Consider the following 20753-nt stretch of genomic DNA (forward strand, 5'->3'; position numbering starts at 1 on the left):
CTCTTCCCTCCTCCTGTCTGTCTCTCTTCCCTCCTCCTGTCTGTCTCTCTTCCCTCCTCCTGTCTGTTTCTCTTCCCTCCTCCTGTCTCCCTGTCTCTCTTCCCTCCTCCTGTCTGTCTCTCTTCCCTCCTCCTGTCTGTTTCTCTTCCCTCCTCCTGTCTCCCTGTCTTCCCTCCTCTTGTTTGTCTCTCTTCCCTCCTCCTGTCTGCCGTTCGTTTTCTCACTTGGCAAGAAATCATCTTTTTGAAGAAAGGGCACAAATATATTTCATGTACTTTCAAGTAAATACTGCAACAAAGAAAAACATGGTTTTTTTTCTGTGTAATACTTGTGCTTGTTAGAATGCATGCATGTGTTGTGATTGTAAGATTGCATGGACGTGTTGTTTAAGGTGTGGGTATGTGTGTTTGTGCTTGTAGCCTGTAAAATGGGATTCTACCGAGCCCTGGCCTCAGACAGGAGCTGTGCTAAGTGCCCCCTGCACAGCTACTCTGTTAGTGATGGATCCACCTCCTGCAACTGTGACAAAGGCTACTTCCGCTCAGAGACCGACCCAGCGTCAATGCCCTGCACCCGTAAGAGCTGCTCCATCACACGCACACACACACACACGCATGCACACACACGCACGCACACACACCACACCACACACACACGCATGCACACACACACACCACACCACACACGCACGCACACACACCACACCACACCACACACACACACACATACACACACCACACACGCACACACACACGCACGCACACACACCACACCACACACACACACACGCACACACACACACACACACGCATGCACACACACGCACACACACACACACGCATGCACACACACACGCATGCACACACACACACCACACCACACACACATACACACACACACACGTGCACACACACACACACATGCACACACACGCACGCACACACACCACACCACACACACACACACGCACACACACACACCAGAAGTGTAACCAACTCGTGTGCTTCGCGTCTGCTACCGGTTCCGTTGCGTGAGAAGTAGATTTTAAGTTTTTTACTTGTATTGCGTGCAGTAGGGTTTTACGCGGTTGTCGAATATTTTAGAATATATAGAATTGCTTGTAATTGAGGTCACGTGCGTCGGTTAGGAATTTTAGGAATTCTATTGATTTATTGTTTTAATGGTGTCATTAGTTTCAGGTGCATTTGCACAATAATAGGGCTTTTAGAGCGACGTGGGTATTTTAACTGTGGTTCTCTGGTTAGACACCAGAAGTGTAACCAACTCGTGTGCTTCGCGTCTGCTACCGGTTCCGTTGCGTGAGAAGTAGATTTTAAGTTTTTTACTTGTATTGCGTGCAGTAGGGTTTTACGCGGTTGTCGAATATTTTAGAATATATAGAATTGCTTGTAATTGAGGTCACGTGCGTCGGTTAGGAATTTTAGGAATTCTATTGATTTATTGTTTTAATGGTGTCATTAGTTTCAGGTGCATTTGCACAATAATAGGGCTTTTAGAGCGACGTGGGTATTTTAACTGTGGTTCTCTGGTTAGACACCAGAAGTGTAACCAACTCGTGTGCTTCGCGTCTGCTACCGGTTCCGTTGCGTGAGAAGTAGATTTTAAGTTTTTTACTTGTATTGCGTGCAGTAGGGTTTACGCGGTTGTCGAATATTTTAGAATATATAGAATTGCTTGTAATTGAGGTCACGTGCGTCGGTTAGGAATTTTAGGAATTCTATTGATTTATTGTTTTAATGGTGTCATTAGTTTCAGGTGCATTTGCACAATAATAAGGCTTTTAGAGCGACGCATAGCGTCGCTCCGTCACATTTATGCGCTCCCTCCCCATCCCAGTATGCTCTCTCCCTTCCGAACCCGCTTCCAGCGTCGCGGGCCCCCACGACAGAGAAACCCATCGAACCTCCGCGACCTGCAACCAGCTACCAGCCAGAATGCCACCCTCGCTGGGGGACTCTGGAACTGCCAGTCGGCAACCCGAAAAGCCGACTTCATCTCCGCCTACGCTTCCCACCTGTCTCTCCAGTTCCTGGCCCTCACAGAGACCTGGATCAGCCCTGACAACTCTTCTACCCCAACCGCGCTATCCTCCTCATTCTCATTCTCCCACACACCCCGGCCATCAGGCCGTGGTGGTGGCACAGGTTTACTTCTCTCCCGCTCCTGGAATTTCTCTGTTCTCCACTCTCACCTCTCTCTGTCCAGTTTTGAACACCACTCTGTACATGTGACTCACCCATCTAACCTGTTTATTTCTGTCATCTACCGCCCCCCAGGTCCCCTGGGAAATTTTCTGGATGAGCTTGACATCCTGCTCAGCTCCTTCCCTGAGAATGGTGCCCCCCTCATCCTCCTCGGAGACTTCAATATTCACCTTGAAGCCTCCCAGTCTGCAGCCTTCCTTCCACTACTCCACTCCTTCGACCTCTCCCTCCAGCACTCTCCCCCAACCCACAAGGCTGGCAACCTCCTCGACCTCGTATTTTTGAGGAACACCACCTGCACTGGCCTAAACGTCACCCCTCTCCATACCTCTGATCATCATTTTGTTTCCTTCTCACTCCCCCTTCCCTCCCACCCACACCCCTTCTCTCCACCCAGCCCTACCGTCTCTGTCCGCCGTAACCTGTGCGCCCTTTCTCCCTCTTCTCTTGCCCCTTGTGTCACTGCCTCCCTCCCCCCTCTTGATGTCTTCTCTGCCCTTCCATCTGACTCGGCCTCTGACACCCTGCTATCATCACTCTCCACTGCCATTAATACCCTCTGTCCTCTTGTCTCCAGGCCCACACGCCCATCTCCTCCATGCCCGTGGCTGACTGACGTTCTGCGATCTTCCAGGACTGCCCTGCGTGCAGCAGAGCGGAACTGGAAGAAGTCTAGAATGCCAACGGACCTCTCTGCCTACCAGTCCCTACTGAACTCCTTCTCCTCAGCAGTTGCCACTGCCAAGGCAACATACTACCACTCTAAAATACACAAATCTATTGCTAACCCCAGGCAACTGTTTTCAATTTTCTCCTCTCTCCTCAGTAAACCCTCACCTCCAACTCAGACCTCCCTTACTGCTGAAGAATTCACAGCCTTCTTCGAAGCAAAGGTCACACTCATCCGCAGCTCCCTTGACCCTCCCGACTCCCCACCCTTCCCTCCCCCCATCCCCTCTATGACCCTCCCCACATTCTCCACCTTCTCCCCACTCTCTCTCCCTGATGTCTCCCAACTCTTGCTCTCCCACCGTCCCACCACCTGTGCCCTTGATCCCCTCCCCTCTACCCTCCTCCAGCTGATCTCACCAGAGATCATCCCCTTCATCGCCCACCTGATTAACTCCTCCCTGACTTCTGGCACCTTCCCGTCATCTTTCAAAAGAGCCCACATCACCCCCATTCTGAAGAAACCAACACTGGACCCCTGCCTCACCCAAAACTACAGACCGGTATCCCTTCTTCCATTCCTATCTAAAACTCTCGAACGTGCTGCGTCTAACCAACTTTCCTCTTTTCTTTCTAAACATAACCTCCAAGACCCTCAGCAGTCTGGTTTCAGACCCGGTCACTCGACGAGAACTGCCCTGCTCTCCGTCACTGAGTCTCTCCACGCAGCACACGCAGCATCCCGTTCATCTGTCCTAATTCTTCTTGACCTCTCAGCTGCCTTCGACACCGTTGACCATCCTACACTTCTGTCTTCCCTGACAAAATTGGGAATTTGCGGACCAGCCCTCAACTGGATTGCGTCCTATCTCTCCGGCCGCTCCTTCCAGGTTGCCTGGGCCGGTGCAGTATCAGCTCCTCGTCCCCTCACAACTGGGGTCCCTCAGGGCTCTGTCCTTGGTCCCCTCCTCTTTTCTCTGTATACTAGGTCCCTTGGCCCTGTTATTGCCGCCCATGGCATGTCATATCATCTCTATGCAGATGATATTCAACTTTTCTACTCTTTCTCTCCCACAGACACTCAGGTCTCCGATCGCATATCCGCCTGCCTGAGTGACATCCAGAGCTGGATGACCAAACACCAGCTCAAGCTCAACACAAACAAAACGGAACTTCTCCATATTCCTTCTCTTACCTCTCCCACTTCTCATCTCCCCATTTCTTTAGGAGACACTCCCCTACACCCTTCACAGAGTGCCCGAAATCTTGGAGTTGTGCTCGACAACAGGCTGTCACTCTCTGAGAATATCGCGGCAACCACCCGGTCGTGCAGGTTCATCCTGTACAATATCCGCAGAATAAGACCACTCCTCACCAATTATTCCACACAGCTCCTGGTCCAGGCCATGATACTGTCACGTCTGGACTACTGCAACTCCCTCCTGGCTGGCCTCCCAGCATCAGCCACCAGACCCCTTCAGCTCATCCAGAATGCAGCAGCACGTCTGGTTTACAACCTCCCTCGTGACTCCCACGTCACTCCCCTCCTCATCTCCCTCCACTGGCTACCAGTGCAAGCTCGCATCCGGTTTAAGACACTGGTGCTTGCTTTCCAAGCAGTCAAGGGGTCAGCTCCTGGTTATCTGCAGAAGATGATCAGACCCTACAAGCCGGCCAGATCGCTCCGATCGGCTACTACAGGGCGGCTGATTCCTCCCCCTACACGAGCAGCAACAAGGTCTCGACTCTTTGCAGTTCTGGCCCCACGATGGTGGAACGATCTTCCAGTGGAGGTCAGAACAGCAGAGTGTCTGAGCACCTTCAAACGGAAACTCAAGACGCACCTCTTCTCTGTGTACCTCTCTCCTCTTCCCTAAACCCCCTCCATAACTAAAAAAAAAAAAAAAAAAAAAAAAAAAAAAAAAAAAAAAAAAAAAAAAAAAAATTTGTTCAGACTATCTTGTTTCTCCTTATTGTATGCATCATAGTAAAGGCTTTTTATCTACATGTTGTTCAATGGACTTAAGCGGACTTGATCCTGAGTTTGGTTACTCTGTTGTAAGTCGCTCTGGATAAGAGCGTCAGCTAAATACCTATAATGTAATGTAATGTAACACCACACCACACACACACACACACACGCACACACACACACACGCATGCACACACACGCACGCACACACACCACACCACACACACACACACGCACACACACACACACGCACGCACACACACCACACCACACACACACACACGCCACACACACACACACGCATACACACACACACACATGCATGCACACACACACACACACGCATACACACACACACAAGTGCAGGCACACACACACGCATGCACACACACGCACGCACACACACCACACCACACACACGTGCACACACACACACGCACACACACACACACACACACACACACGCATGCACACACACGCACACACACACACGCACACACACACACACGCATGCACACACACACACGCACGCACACCACACACACCACCACACACACACACACATGCACACACACGCACGCACACGCACACACACACGCACGCACACGCACTCACTCACGCATGCACTCACAAGCACACTTGCACACGCACACACACACGCACACACTCACAAGCACACTTGCACACGCACACACACACGCAAACACTCACATACGCACACACACGCACATGCACACACACACACACACACACACACACACACTCATGCACGCACACACTCTCTCTCACACACACACACACGCACACACACACACACACTCTCTCACACACTCACACACACACACTAAAAGAAAGACATCATATTCTGATAATATTTCATGAGCCCTAAATTAGATACTTATTTTATATGGAGCCTGTGAGCAAAGGATCTTAATCTGCACTAAGGAGTTTAATCTATACAGAGGAGTTTAATCTGCACAGATGAGCTTAATATGCACTGAGAAGCTTAATTTGCACAGAGGAGTTTAATCTGCTCAGAGAAGCTTAATCTGCACAGAGGAGTTTAATCTGTACATAGGAGTTTAATCTGCTCAGAGGAGCTTAATCTGTACAGAGCAGCTTAATCTGTACAGAGGAGTTTAATCTGCTCTGAGGAGTTTAATCTGCACAGAGGAGCTTACTCTGTACAGAGAAGCTTAATCTGTACAGAGGAGCTTAATCTGTACAGAGGAGTTTAATCTGCACAGAGAAGCTTAATCTGCACAGAGGAGCTTAATCTGCTCAGAGGAGCTTTATCTGCACAGAGAAGCTTAATTTGCTCAGAGCAAAGCTGACTGCATGTCTTTATCCAGCTGCTTACTGAGACTTGATAATGGCTTTCAGGAGATGAGGAAACTATGGTGCAACTCACTGGTCATCCTAATGAGCAAACTAATTAAGAGTTCTCTCCTCCTCCACCCCTCCATTGCTCCCCTCCTCTACCTGTTCTCCTCCACCCCTCCATTTCTCCCCTACTCTACATGTTCTCCTCCACCCCTCCATCTCTCCCCTCCTCTACCTTTTCTCATCCCCCCTCCATCTCTCCCCTCCTCTATCTCTCCTCCTCCACCCCTCCATCTCTCCCCTGCTCTACCTGTTCTCCTCCACCCCTCCATCTCTCCCCTCCTCTATCTGTTCTCCTCCACCCCTCCATCTCTCCCCTCCTCTATCTATCCTCCTCCCACCCTCAATTTCTCCCCTCCTCTATTTCTCCTCCTCTACCTCTCTATCTCTCCCCTCCTCTACCTGTTCTCCTCCACCCCTCCATCTCTCCCCTCCTCTATCTATCCTCCTCCCACCCTCAATTTCTCCCCTCCTCTATTTCTCTTCCTCCACCTCTCCATCTCTCCCCTCCTCTACCTGTTCTCCTCCACCCCTCCATCTCTCCCCTCCTCTATCTCTCCTCCTCCACCCCTCCATCTCTCCCCTCCTCTATCTCTCCTCCTCCACCCCTCCATCTCTCCCCTCCTCTATCTGTTCTCCTCCACCCCTCCATCTCTCCCCTACTCTACCTGTTCTCCTCCTCCCCTCCATTTCTCCCCTACTCTACATGTTCTCCTCCACCCCTCCATCTCTCCCCTCCTCTACCTTTTCTCATCCCCCTCCATCTCTCCCCTCCTCTATCTCTCCTCCTCCACCCCTCCACCTCTCCCCTGCTCTACCTGTTCTCCTCCACCCCTCCATCTCTCCCCTCCTCTATCTGTTCTCCTCCACCCCTCCATCTCTCCCCTCCTCTATCTATCCTCCTCCCACCCTCAATTTCTCCCCTCCTCTATTTCTCCTCCTCCACCTCTCCATCTCTCCCCTCCTCTACCTGTTCTCCTCCACCCCTCCATCTCTCCCCTCCTCTATCTATACTCCTCCCACCCTAAATTTCTCCCCTCCTCTATTTCTCTTCCTCCACCTCTCCATCTCTCCCCTCCTCTACCTGTTCTCCTCCACCCCTCCATCTCTCCCCTCCTCTATCTCTCCTCCTCCACCCCTCCATCTCTCCCCTCCTCTATCGCTCCTCCTCCACCCCTCCATCTCTCCCCTCCTCTATCTGTTCTCCTCCACCCCTCCACCCCTCCATCTCTCCCCTCCGCTACCTGTTCTCCTTCCCCCTCCCAGGCCCCCCCTCGGCCCCTCAGCACCTCATATCCAATGTGAATGAGACGTCTGTGAACCTGGAGTGGAGTGTGCCCCTGTCCGCGGGCGGCCGGCAGGACCTCAGCTATAACGTGGTGTGTAAGCAGTGTGGGGCGGGGCCGGGGGCGGGGCCAGGCAGGTGCCAGCCCTGTGGGAATGGCGTGCACTTCTCTCCACAGCAGCTCAGCCTGAAGGGGACACGCGTCTCCATCAATGACCTGCAGGCGCACACCAACTACACCTTCGAGATCTGGGCCATCAACGGCGTGTCCAAGCAACACCCCAGCCCAGATCAGGCTGTTTCTGTCACCGTGACAACCAACCAGGCAGGTGAGTCCCTGCCGCAGAGTAAGGGCCTGTCATGACCTGATGCCATGGTACTGTGCCGGGGTAAAGTTAGAGGGAACGAGGTAGCTGATTTGGGAGAGGCTGATGATTGGTAGAGAGGCTATGCTGATTTGGGAGAGGCTGCTGATTGGTAGAGAGGCTATGCTGATTTGGGAGAGACTGCTGATTGGTAGAGAGGCTATGCTGATTTGGGAGTGGCTGCTGATTGGTAGAGAGGCTATGCTGATTTGGGAGAGACTGCTGATTGGTAGAGAGGCTATGCTGATTTGGGAGAGGCTGCTGATTGGTAGAGAGGCTCTGCTGATTTGGGAGAGACTGCTGATTGGTAGAGGGGCTGTGCTGATTTGGGAGTGGCTGCTGATTGGTAGAGAGGCTATGCTGATTTGGGAGAGACTGCTGATTGGTAAAGAGGCTATGCTGTTTTGGGAGAGGCTGCTGATTGGTAGAGAGGCTATGCTGATTTGGGAGAGACTGCTGATTGGTAGAGAGGCTATGCTGATTTGGGAGAGGCTGCTGATTGGTAGAGATGCTATGCTGATTTGGGAGAGTCTACTGATTGGTAGAGAGGCTATGCTGATTTGGGAGAGGCTGCTGATTGGTAGAGAGGCTATGCTGATTTGGGAGAGGCTGCTGATTGGTAGAGAGGCTATTCTGATTTGGGAGAGACTACTGATTGGTAGAGAGGCTCTGCTGATTTGGATGAGACTGCTGATTGGTAGAGAGGCTATGCTGATTTGGGAGAGGCTGCTAATTGGTAGAGTGGCTTTGATGATTTGGGAGAGGGTGCTGATTGGTAGAGAGGCTATGCTGATTTGGGAGAGGCTGCTGATTGGTAGAGAGGCTATGCTGATTTGGGAGAGCCTGCTGATTGGTAGAAAGGCTATGCTGATTTGGGAGAGGCTGCTGATTGGTAGAGAGGCTATGCTGATTTGGGAGAGGCTGCTGATTGGTAGAGAGGCTATGCTGATTTGGGAGAGGCTGCTGATTGGTAGAGAGGCTATGCTGATTTGGGAGAGGCTGCTGATTGGTAGAGAGGCTATGCTGATTTGGGAGAGGCTGCTGATTGGTAGAGAGGCTATGCTGATTTGGGAGAGGCTGCTGATTTTTAGAGAGGCTATGCTGATTTGGGAGAGGCTGCTGATTGGTAGAGAGGCTATGCTGATTTGGGAGAGGCTGCTGATTTTTAGAGAGGCTATGCTGATTTGGGAGAGGCTGCTGATTTTTAGCGAGGCTATGCTGATTTGGGTGAGACTGCTCATATTGAGAGAGTCTGTTCATTTAGAGGGTGACTACATGCACATACGCACACACGCACACACATGTAAACACATACATTCACATTCACACATTCACACAGACTCACGCACGGCACATTTCTCCTTTGAAAATGTTTTTTTTAGTTTTATGTCTTCCGCAAGTTAAGCGTATGTTCAGTTGGATTCAGGTCAGGTGATTGACTTCACCAGTCGAGAGCATTCCACTTTTTGGCCCTGAAAAACTCATTGGGTGCTTTAGCCATATGTTTGGGGTTATTATCCTGCTGCAAGGTGAAGCGCCCTTCGTTGAATTTTGAAGCATTTAGTTGGATCTTAGCAACTAAAATTGTTCTGAACAATTCAGAATTCATCCTGCTGTTGCCATCAGCAGCCATATCATCAATTATGACAAGTGAGCCAGTTCCAGTGGCAGCCATACTTGCTCAAGTCATAACACCCCCACCACCATGTTTATAGATGAGGGGGGTGCTTTGGATCATGAGCAGTTCCTTTCTTTCTCCACACTTCACTCTTCGCATCTCTTTGGTACAGGTTAATACTAATCTCTCCATAAGAATTTGTTCCAGGATTTTTTAAAGGTACATTAACACTCTATTCAGTTCCATTCAGTTCCTTAGGCTTACCAGTGGCTTGCCTCTTGCAGTGAACACTCGCCTGCATCCTGGAGAATATTCTTGATCTGTTAGAGTTGAAAAGAGTTTTTTCTTCACAATTTTAATTATACTGTGGTCATCCACTACTGTGGTCTTCCAAGGACTAACAGGTTATTTGCTATTGATGAGCTCATCTCTGTGTTCTTGTTCCCTAACAATGTTAAAAAAAAAACTGCTGTAATTCCTTCACAGATTACCCGGTATGTAAGATCACCTGATGACTATAGCCAAAACAACAAAACTTGCATACAGTATGTATGAGTATGTGTGAATTTATACATATATAGATACACATATACTTATAAATATGTCAACCTACTTAGACCTCTGTGTTCTGCTCTGTAACCCACTGAACGATGCGACCCCTGACAGAAGCCTAGAGAAACGGGTGTTTTACAGGAACATGTTTGCATAGAGAAACGGGTGTTTTACAGGAACATGTTTGCTTAGAGAAACGGGTGTTTTACTAGTTAAGAACATGTTTGCATAATAGATTGCAAACGGGTGTTTTACGGGAAACATTCGCATAGAACTGGTGTTACGACTGTTGCATAGAGAAAGGGGTGGATGTTTTACAGGAACATGTTGATAGAGAACGGTGTTTACAGGAACATGTTTGCATAGAGAAACGGGTGTTTTACAGGAACATGTTTGCATAGAGAAACGGGTGTTTTACAGGAACATGTTTGCATAGAGAAACGGGTGTTTTACAGGAACATGTTTGCATAGAGAAACGGGTGTTTTACAGGAACATGTTTGCATAGAGAAACGGGTGTTTTACAGGAACATGGAACATTACAGGCACATTATAGGAGCATTTTTAGCTGCTGTAGTTTGCACTTCTGCTCAGTATCGCAGCTCTCTTAATCTTCTGCACACATTCCTCTTTAAAAATCTAGTTGGTCCCTCCCAGTGGGATTCATGTCCATATTTTACAGCTTATAGCTCATCAGGGTTTGCGTTTCAGCGCTATGGATGGGTGGACAGGGGTGGGGGCAGCTTCCATATTTTACAATGAACAGTCCTACCCATAAATCAGTCAGAATGTGGTGGGAGATGGATATGTGTGTGTGTACGTGTGTGTGTGTGTGTGTGTGCGTGTGTGTGCATGTGTGTGTGTGTGTGTGTGTGCATTTGTGTGTGCATGTGTGTGCGTGTGTTGCGTGCATGTGTGCATGTGTGCGTGTGTGTGTGTGTGTGTGTGCGTGCTTGTGTGTGTGTGTGTGTGCATTTGTGTGTGCATGTGCATGTGTGTGCGTGTGTGCGTGCATGTGTGCGTGTGTGTGTGCATGTGTGTGTGTGTGTGCGTGTTTGCGTGTGTGCGTGCATGTGTGCATGTGTGTGTGTGTGTGTGTGTGGGGGTGTGTGTGCGGGTGCATGTGTGCGTGTGCATGTTTGTGTGTGTGGTGCAGTGTTACAGCCAGGCCAGTGTAAATATCTTTGCTCTGTGCGAGGTGAGTGTGTAAAATCACTTTACCTGCATATTAACTGAAGAAAAGAGCAGTCATGGGACACACTTAAGCTGCGATATCTGCCAGGTTACGGAGGATGATTGATGTGGAGATCTGGAGGGGAGGGTTGGGGCCCAGATTCCTGTCTGGGTGGATCATCCACAGGCCCCTGGAGACCCTGAAATTGATTTTGCTGCCAGACGCGTTGGAGAAAGATTGATCTGGGCACACGAATGACACAGCCTAATTGTTTAACACAGACATAGCACATTAGCCTGTGGCATGACACCAGTGCAGAAAATCTATTTACCCATCACAGAGAAATCTTCCTCCTGCAACATGATCAATGAAGCCTGTACTTCCAGGGTAGCGCTGCCTGAACCTGTTCCTGCCCTAAAAGCCTGCTTTTGGGGCTCCACTCCCAATGGCCCTCAGTCAGAGAGGAGAGTAATGAAATCACAGCTGGAGATCACGAAAGAGTCATTCATCATGACACGTAATTTCTTAAAAGGGGGCAGGACAGGGCCATCTGGGTAGTGTAGAGGTAAAAGCACTCGCCTACCACCGCAGAGACCCTGGTTCAATCCCCAACAGCGGTACTTCCAGCTTGGTCAGACGTTCCTAAAAACACAATTGGCAGTGTTCGCGGGTGGGAAGCCGGTGAGGGTATGAGTCCTGATCGTTACATTAGCAACTCCTACTGGTTGGTCGGGGCGCCTGTTCAGCAGGGAGGGGATCTGGGGGAGATAGTGTGAACCTCCATTTGCGTTACGCTCTCCCAGTGAAACTCCTCGCTGTCAGGTGAAAAGAAGCGGCTGGTGACTCCGGATGTATCGGAGGAGGCATGTGGTAGTCACACAGGGAATTGATATAATGACTAAATTGGGGAGAAAATGGGAGAAAAATGGCAAAAAAGGGGGTAGGACTCTGCTAATGCTGCTACATGTTTTTCATGGGATGTTAGCTAAATGTTACGAAAGTGTTGGGTTCAGCCCTGCCGGTGCTGAATGGTTCAGTCCTGCCTGTGCTGAATGGTTCAGTCCTGTCTGTGCTGAATGGTTCAGTCCTGCCTGTGCTGAATGGTTCAGCCCTGCCTGTGCTGAATGGTCCAGTCCTGCCTGTGCTGAATGGTTTATCCCTGCCTGTGCTGAATGGTTCAGTCCTGTCTGTGCTGAATGGTTCAGTCCTGCCTGTGCTGAATGGTTCAGTCCTGCCTGTGCTGAATGGTTTATCCCTGCCTGTGCTGAATGGTTCAGTCCTGCCTGTGCTGAATGGTTTATCCCTGCCTGTGCTGAATGGTTCAGTCCTGTCTGTGCTGAATGGTTCAGTCCTGTCTGTGCTGAATGGTTCAGTCCTGCCTGTGCTGAATGGTTCAGCCCTGCCTGTGCTGAATGGTTCGGTCCTGCCTGTGCTGAATGGTTTATCCATGCCTGTGCTGAATGGTTTAGCCCTGCCTGTGCTGAATGATTCTCTCTCTCTCTCTCTCTCTCTCTCTCTGTCTAGCGCCTTCTCCGGTCACATCTATCCAAGCCAAGGAGATCACCCGTCACACTGTGTCGCTGGCCTGGCAGGAGCCGGAGAGGCCAAACGGAGTCATCCTGGAGTATGAGGTCAAGTACTATGAGAAGGTGAGGGGCATGCTGGGAAGAGGAAGCTGTTGGTGTGAAGCAGAGTGGGCGGAGTTTAATCGCCCAGCAGGGCGAAGTTTAGTGTTCCAGCAGGGCGGAGTTTAGTGTTCCAGCAGGGCGGAGTTTAGTGTTCCAGCAGGGCGGAGTTTAGTGTTCCAGCAGGGCGGAGCTTAGTGTTCCAGCAGGGCGGAGCTTAGTGTTCCAGCAGGGCGGAGCTTAGTGTTCCAGCAGGGGAGTTTAGTGTTCCAGCAGGGCGGAGCTTAGTGTCCAGCAGGGCTGGAGTTAGTGTTCCAGCAGGCGGAGCTTAGTGTTCCAGCAGGGCGAGTTTAGTGTTCCAGCAGGGCGGAGCTTAGTGTTCCAGCAGGCGGAGTTTAGTGTTCCAGCAGGGCGAGCTTAGTGTTCCAGCAGGGCGGAGTTTAGTGTTCCAGCAGGCAGAGTTTAGTGTTCCAGCAGGCGAGTTTAGTGTTCCAGCAGGGTGGAGTTTAGTGTTCCAGCAGGGCAGAGTTTAGTGTTCCAGCAGGGCGGAGCTTAGTGTTCCAGCAGGGCGGAATTTAATTGCCCAGCAGGGTGGAGTTTAGTGTTCCAGCAGGGCGGAGCTTAGTGTTCCAGCAGGGCGGAGTTTAGTGTTCCAGCAGGGCGGAGTTTAGTGTTCCAGCAGGGCGGAGTTTAGTGTTCCAGCAGGGCAGAGTTTAGTGTTCCAGCAGGGCGGAGTTTAGTGTTCCAGCAGGGCGGAATTTAATTGCCCAGCAGGGTGGAGTTTAGTGTTCCAGCAGGGTGGATTTTAGTGTTCCAGCAGGGTGGAGTTTAGTGTTCCAGCAGGGCGGAGTTTAGTGTTCCAGCAGGGCGGAGCTTAGTGTTCCAGCAGGGCGGAATTTAATTGCCCAGCAGGAGGGTGGAGTTTAGTGTTCCAGCAGGGCGGAGCTTAGTGTTCCAGCAGGGCGGAGTTTAGTGTTCCAGCAGGGCGGAGCTTAGTGTTCCAGCAGGGCGGAGCTTAGTGTTCCAGCAGGGCGGAGCTTAGTGTTCCAGCAGGGCGGAGTTTAGTGTTCCAGCAGGGCGGAGTTAGTGTTCCAGCAGGCGAGTTTATGTTCCGCAGGCGGAGTTTAGTGTCCAGCAGGCGGAGTTAGTGTTCCAGCAGGGCGAGTTAGTTTCCAGCAGGCGGAGTTTGTTCCACAGGGGGAGTTTAGTGTTCCAGCAGGGCGGAGTTAGTGTTCCAGCAGGGGGAGTTAGTGTTCCAGCAGGCGGGTTTAGTGTTCCAGCAGGGTAGTTAGTGTTCCAGCAGGGCGATTTAGTGTTCCGCAGGGCAAGCTTAGTGTTCCAGCAGGGCGGGCTTATGTTCCACAGGGCGGAGCTTAGTGTTCCAGCAGGGCGGAGTTAGTGTTCCGCAGGCGGGTTAGTGTTCCGCAGGCGGAGTTTAGTGTTCCAGCAGGCGAGCTAGTGTTCCAGCAGGCGGAGTTAGTGTTCGCAGGGCGGAGTTAGTGTTCCAGCAGGGGGGTTAGTGTTCCAGCAGGCGGGTTAGTGTTCCGCAGGGCGGAGTTAGTGTTCCGCAGGCGGGTTTATGTTAGTGTTCCGAGTGTCAGCGGGCGGAGTTTGTGTCCGCAGGGCGGAGTTGTGTTCCAGCAGGGCGAGAGTTTAGTGTTCCAGCAGGGCGGAGTTAGTGTTCCAGCAGGCGGAGTTTAGTGTTCCAGCAGGCATTAGGTGCAGGCGAGTTTAGTGTTCCAGCAGGGCGGAGTTAGTGTTCCAGCAGGGCGGAGCTTAGTGTTCCAGCAGGGCGGAGCTTAGTGTTCAGCAGGCGGAGTTGGTTCGAGGGGAGTTAGTGTTCCAGCAGGGCGGAGTTTAGTGTTCCAGCAGGGCGGAGTTTAGTGTTCCAGCAGGGCGGAGTTTAGTGTTCCAGCAGGGCGGAGCTTAGTGTTCCAGCAGGGCGGAGTTTAGTGTTCCAGCAGGGCGGAGTTTAGTGTTCAGCAGGGCGGAGCTTAGTGTTCCAGCAGGGCGGAGCTTAGTGTTCCAGCAGGGCGGAGTTTAGTGTTCCAGCAGGGCGGAGTTTAGTGTTCCAGCAGGGCGGTGTTTAGTGTTCCAGCAGGGCGGAGTTTAGTGTTCCAGCAGGGCGGAGCTTAGTGTTCCAGCAGGGCGGAGCTTAGTGTTCCAGCAGGGCGGAGTTTAGTGTTCCAGCAGGGCGGTGTTTAGTGTTCCAGCAGGGCGGAGTTTAGTGTTCCAGCAGGGCTAGCTTAGTGTTCCAGCAGGGCGGAGCTAGTGTTCCAGCAGGGCGGTAGTGTCAGTGTCTTCCAGCAGGGCGGAGTTAGTGTTCCAGCAGGCGGAGTTTAGTGTTCCAGCAGGGCGGGTTAGTTCAGGGCGGAGTTAGTGTTCCAGCAGGGCGAGCTTAGTGTTCCAGCAGGGCGGAGTTAGTGTTCCCAGGCGGAGTTAGTGTTCAGCAGGGAGTTAGTGTTCCCAGCAGCAGGGCGGAGTTTAGTGTTCCAGCAGGCAGTAGGTCAGCGGAGTAGTGTTAGGCGATTAGTTCCAGCAGGGGACTGTGCACGCGGGTTTAGTGTTCCCAGGGCGGAGTTAGGTCAAGGGCGGAGTTTGTGAGGAGTTGTGTTCCAGCAGGGCGGTGTTTAGTGTTCCAGCAGGGCGGAGCTTGTGTGTTCCAGCAGGGCGATGTAGAGCGTTAGTGTTCCAGCAGGGGGTTAGTCGATGCGGCTAGTGTCCCCAGCAGGGCGGAGTTTAGTGTTCCAGCAGGGTGCTGTTTAACGATACAGCAGGAGAGTGAGCGCTTTAATACACAAGAAGTGCAGCGTCAGCAGGTTTGGTTCTAGGTCAGAGTTTAGCTGGGAAACGGGAGGAGATTTTGAATGATTGGTCTGAACCCCCTGAAGCAGGCTGTCCAGTGTGATGCACAGCGTTTCCCTCTGTAAGTATTGGCTTTCTCTCCCCCTGGCCTCGCCCACTCAGGACCAGAATGAGCGGAGCTATCGCATCATTAAAACGGCTTCCCGAAACGCAGACATCGGCGGCCTGAGCCCCCTCACCTCCTACGTGTTCCACGTGCGCGCGCGCACAGCCGCAGGCTACGGCCCCTTCAGTGGCCCCTTTGAGTTCAGCACTAACTCTGGTGAGTACAGCACTGCACACTTACCTCCTGCACACCTGCTGCAGTTTGACCAATCAGTAGACAGGATGGTCAGAGCTAACCTGTGTGTGTGTGTGTATGTATGTGCATGCGTGCGTGCATGCATGTGTGTGTGTGCACATTTGTGTATGTGCGTGCGTGCGTGTGCGTGTATGTGCATGTGTGTGTGTGCATGCGTGTGTGTGTGCATGTTTGTGTATGTGCGTGTGTGCATGCGTGCGTGTGTGTGCGTGCGTGTGTGTATGTGTGCGTGCGTGCGTGTGTGTATGTGCGTGCGTGCGTGCGTGTGCGTGCATGCGTGCGTGTGTATGTATGTGCGTGCGTGCATGCGTGTGTGTGTGTGTATGTGCGTGCGTGTGCGTGCGTGCATGCGTGTGTGTATGTGCGTGCGTGCATGCGTGTGTGTGTATGTGCGTGTGTGCATGCGTGCATGCGTGTGTGTGTATGTGCGTGCGTGTGTGCATGCGTGCATGCGTGTGTGTGTATGTGCGTGCGTGCGTGCATGCGTGTGTGTATGTGCGTGTGCGTGCGTGCATGCGTGTGTGTGCGTGCGTGCATGCGTGCTTGCATGTGTGTGTATGTGCGTGCGTGTGCGTGCGTGCGTGCGTGTGTATGTGCGTGCGTGCGTGTGTGTGCGTGCATGCGTGCTTGCATATGTGTGTGCGTGCGTGCGTGTGTGTGCGTGCATGCGTGTGTGTGCGTGCGTGCGTGCGTGCGTGCGTGTGTGTGTGTGTGTATGTGCGTGCATGCATGTGCGTGCGTGCGTGCGTGCGTGTGTGTGTATGTGCGTGCGTGCGTGTGTGTGCGTGCGTGCATGCGTGTGTGTGTGTGTGTGTGTGTAGTTCCCTCCCCTATTGTAGGTGAAGGGGCGAGCCCCACGGTGCTGCTGCTGTCGGTGCTCAGCAGTGTGGTCCTGCTCATCATCCTCATCAGTGCCTTCATCGTCAGCAGGAGGTGAGGCATGACCTCATTAGTCCAGCGGCCAATCAGAAAAAACCAAAGCAGGCATGGCTTTACAGCACAGTCACTGCACAGAGTATACACCCATGCACAAGCACACACAGACATGCATGCACGCACACATACGCGCACACACACACACACACACACACACACACACACACACAGATATGATCAGTACAGACCTGCATCTCTATACTGCATGTGATCAGAGGAGAGGCCGAGGAGCAGTGTGTGTTCATGCTCTCTGATCTCTGGCCTGCAGGCGGAGTAAGTACAGCAAAGCCAAGCAGGACGCAGATGAGGAGAAACACCTGCACCAAGGTGAGCTCCTGCTGCTGCCCCAGTACCAGCCCACCCCTGCCCCAGTACCAGTGTACCCCTGCTGCTGCCCCAGTACCAGCGCACCCCTGCTGCTGCCCCAGTACCAGCGCACCCCTGCCCCAGTACCAGCGCACCCCTGGCCCAGTACCAGCGCACCCCTGCTGCTGCCCCAGTACCAGCGCACCCCTGCCCCAGTACCAGTGCACCCCTCTTGCTGCCCCAGTACCAGCGCACCCTGCTGCTGCCCCAGTACCAGCGCACCCCTGCCCCAGTACCAGCGCACCCCTGCTGCTGCCCCAGTACCAGCGCACCCCTGCTGCTGCCCCAGTACCAGCGCACGCCTGCCCCAGTACCAGCGCACCCCTGCTGCTGCCCCAGTACCAGCGCACCCCTGCCCAGTACCCGCGCACCGCCCTGCCCCAGTACCCGCGCACCCCTGCCCCAGTACCAGCGCACCCCTGCTGCTGCCCCAGTACCAGCGCACCCCTGCCCCAGTACCCGCGCACCCCTGCCCCAGTACCAGCACACCCCTGCCCCAGTACCCGCGCACCCCTGCCCCAGTACCCGCGCACCCCTGCTGCTGCCCCAGTACCAGCGCACCCCTGCTGCTGCCCCAGTACCAGCGCACGCCTGCCCCAGTACCCGCGCACCCCTGCCCCAGTACCAGCGTACCCCTGCTGCTGCCCCAGTACCCGCGCACCCCTGCCCCAGTACCAGCACACCCCTGCTGCTGCCCCAGTACCAGCGCACCCCTGCCCCAGTACCAGCGCACCCCTGCTGCTGCCCCAGTACCAGCACACCCCTGCCCCAGTACCAGCGCACCCCTGCCCAGGTACCAGCACACCCCTGCCCCAGTACCAGCGCACCCCTGCCCCAGTACCCGCGCACCCCTGCCCCAGTACCAGCGCACCCTGCTGCTGCCCCAGTACCAGCACACCCCTGGCCCAGTACCAGTGCACCCCTGCTGCTGCCCCAGTACCAGCACACCCCTGGCCCAGTACCAGCGCACCCCTGCTGCTGCCCCAGTACCAGCGCACCCCTGCCCCAGTACCAGCGCACCCCTGCCCCAGTACCAGCGCACCCCTGCCCCAGTACCAGCGCACCCCTGCCCCAGTACCAGCGCACCCCTGCTGCTGCCCCAGTACCAGCGCACCCCTGCCCCAGTACCAGCGCACCCCTGCTGCTGAGCCCTGTGTGCAGCCCAAACCACAGCAGGGTCCTGCCTCACACACTCTCTGCATCCACAGGGGGCAGGATTTATGTGGACCCCTTCACCTATGAGGACCCCAACCAGGCCGTCCGTCAGTTTGCTAAAGAGATAGACGCCTCCTGCATAAAGATTGAGAAAGTGATCGGGATTGGTAAGAAGTGCTCCCTCACTCTCTCACTCCCTAACCCTAACATTAACCCTAACCCGATCTCTGACCCTAACCCTAACCCTAACCCTAACACTAACACTAACCCACTCTGCTGATTGTTTCTCTTCATTGCCCTGTGGAGGAGGGTGGAGAACACAAATCCTGTTATAAGAACAGAAAAAACTGGACTTTTCTGTCTCTGGTCAGTTGGATTGAGAGATCAGAGGAATGAGGTCTCTAGGGAAGTGATGGGTTGGGTTGAGAGAGAAGAGGAATTAATTCTCCAGGGAAGTGATGGGTTTGGTTGAGAGAGCAGAGGAATGAGCTATCCAGGGAAGTGATGGGTTTGGGTTGAGAGAGCAGAAGAATGAGGTCTCCAGGGAAGTGAAGGGTTGGGTTGAGAGAGCAGAGGAATGAGTCTCAGGAGGATGTTGATTGAGAGGCAGAGGATGACGGGCTGTGTGGAGGGATTGGGAGGTGTGCAGCGGGCGACTGAAGTTGGCAGGAAAGCGTGAAATCTGTGTGGCCATTAAGACGCTGAAGGCGGGGTACACCGAGCAGCAGAGGCGGGACTTCTTGAGCGAGGCCAGCATCATGGGCCAGTTCGACCACCCCAACATCATCCACCTGGAGGGCGTGGTCACCAAGTGTAAGTTTGGGAGAGCTACTCCCTTAAAATGTGTCTCAGCTGTGTCTCATTGGCTATGAAGGTTTATTGTGAAGGGCAGATGTAGCTGCTTTAGGACAGCAATATTTCATGATTCTGCCTCCGCCCATGATTACACAATCGATGTCCTTCTTTACATAGGAAGTAAAAACAATAACTCGTAACATCATTTAGAGCCATGTATATGAAGTCCCAGGGGCCAGGGTGGGGTTAATGCTGCAGATGGACTCCCGTCCTCTGTAAATACCTCACCATGATGCCAGCAGCACTAAGCCAGACTGACGTGGAGCCGCATGTGTAGTACAGGTGTTTTTTTCCTATAGTCATCTGACCCTGCCTCCTTTCTGCACAGGTAAGCCAGTGATGATCATCACAGAGTACATGGAGAACGGATCGCTGGACGCATTCCTGAGGGTGAGCTGTGCGTCACCATGGTGATAGGGTCCCTCGGGCCCTGCTTGATGACATCAGAGCAGGATGGCGTAGTACTCTAGCTAACACCACCACCTCAAACTGCTATAGCAATGGTGCTCACAAATGTTGTGCAATTTATGGTATTTATCATTATTATGAGTACTTTTATTGATGTAATTAAACTCACCATCACTGTGAATCAGAGAATAGTCTTAATGTCCTGGCCTGAGCACTGGAATACATAGATTAAAGTCAAGGCCAATTAGGTGCTGCTGTCACACCCAGGAAGCAGACAGCCAATCAGGCGCTGCTGTCACACACAGGAAGGCAGCATCTGGATCCTCCCACGTAAAGAGGAGTTGGGTGTGGGAGTTTGACATCTAAAATGTTTTGAATATGAAGTTTTTATCTCTTTCAGTAAGTGTCCATAAATTAAAAATGTACCTGTAGTTTAATATCATGAACATAGATTCAAAGCTGGTTCAAAGCCCTGACCCTTGCCTACACTGCTGCCAACAGGACAGCCCCCATCTACTTGCAGGACATGACTCAATTCTATGTGCCTGCTCGACCACTCCGCTCTGCGGCAGCAGGGCGCCTTGTAACCCCTCCCACCCGCCCAAAGGGATCACAGAGCTTCTCCACCCTAGCTCCCCAGTGGTGGAACGAACTCCCCGTCCCTCTCCGAACCTCCCCCTCACTATCCATCTTCCGCCGTGGCCTGAAGACTCATCTCTTCAGACTATACCTAGACTAACCACCACCACGCTGTATAATAATTTAAAAAAAAAAAAAAAAAAAAAAAACCCTTTTTCCTGTCACTTGTTACATGTTGCCCCATCCATGCACTTCTTGGTAATTTGTATTTGTCCTAATACTGTAGCTTATCCTTCTGCCTAGTTGGCTTTGCAGATGTTAGACCAGAATAGTGTTCATTGTTCTCGGCTAGAAACAGCTGTACAAAATAAGTAATTGTACCTTACTGAACCCGTGTTCAGCAGTTGTCTACGACCATGAAA

The 20753-nt window shown here is 52.5% G+C and overlaps 1 protein-coding gene across 1 annotated transcript in view; it reads left to right on the plus strand.

The window, feature by feature from the left end:
* epha4l (eph receptor A4, like) overlaps nucleotides 1-20753 on the plus strand; it is a 72876-nt gene that overhangs the window by 46345 nt on the left and 5778 nt on the right. Inside the window, 9 exon segments of the mRNA XM_064303375.1 lie at nucleotides 420-575; nucleotides 7516-7863; nucleotides 12766-12890; nucleotides 15834-15993; nucleotides 16854-16965; nucleotides 17237-17295; nucleotides 18543-18663; nucleotides 19100-19302; nucleotides 19673-19734. Of these exon segments, the coding sequence (XP_064159445.1) occupies nucleotides 420-575; nucleotides 7516-7863; nucleotides 12766-12890; nucleotides 15834-15993; nucleotides 16854-16965; nucleotides 17237-17295; nucleotides 18543-18663; nucleotides 19100-19302; nucleotides 19673-19734 (1346 nt within the window).

The sequence above is a fragment of the Anguilla rostrata genome, chromosome 12 (assembly GCF_018555375.3).
Source record: "Anguilla rostrata isolate EN2019 chromosome 12, ASM1855537v3, whole genome shotgun sequence".
In the NCBI taxonomy this organism is placed as follows: Eukaryota; Metazoa; Chordata; class Actinopteri; order Anguilliformes; family Anguillidae; genus Anguilla; species Anguilla rostrata.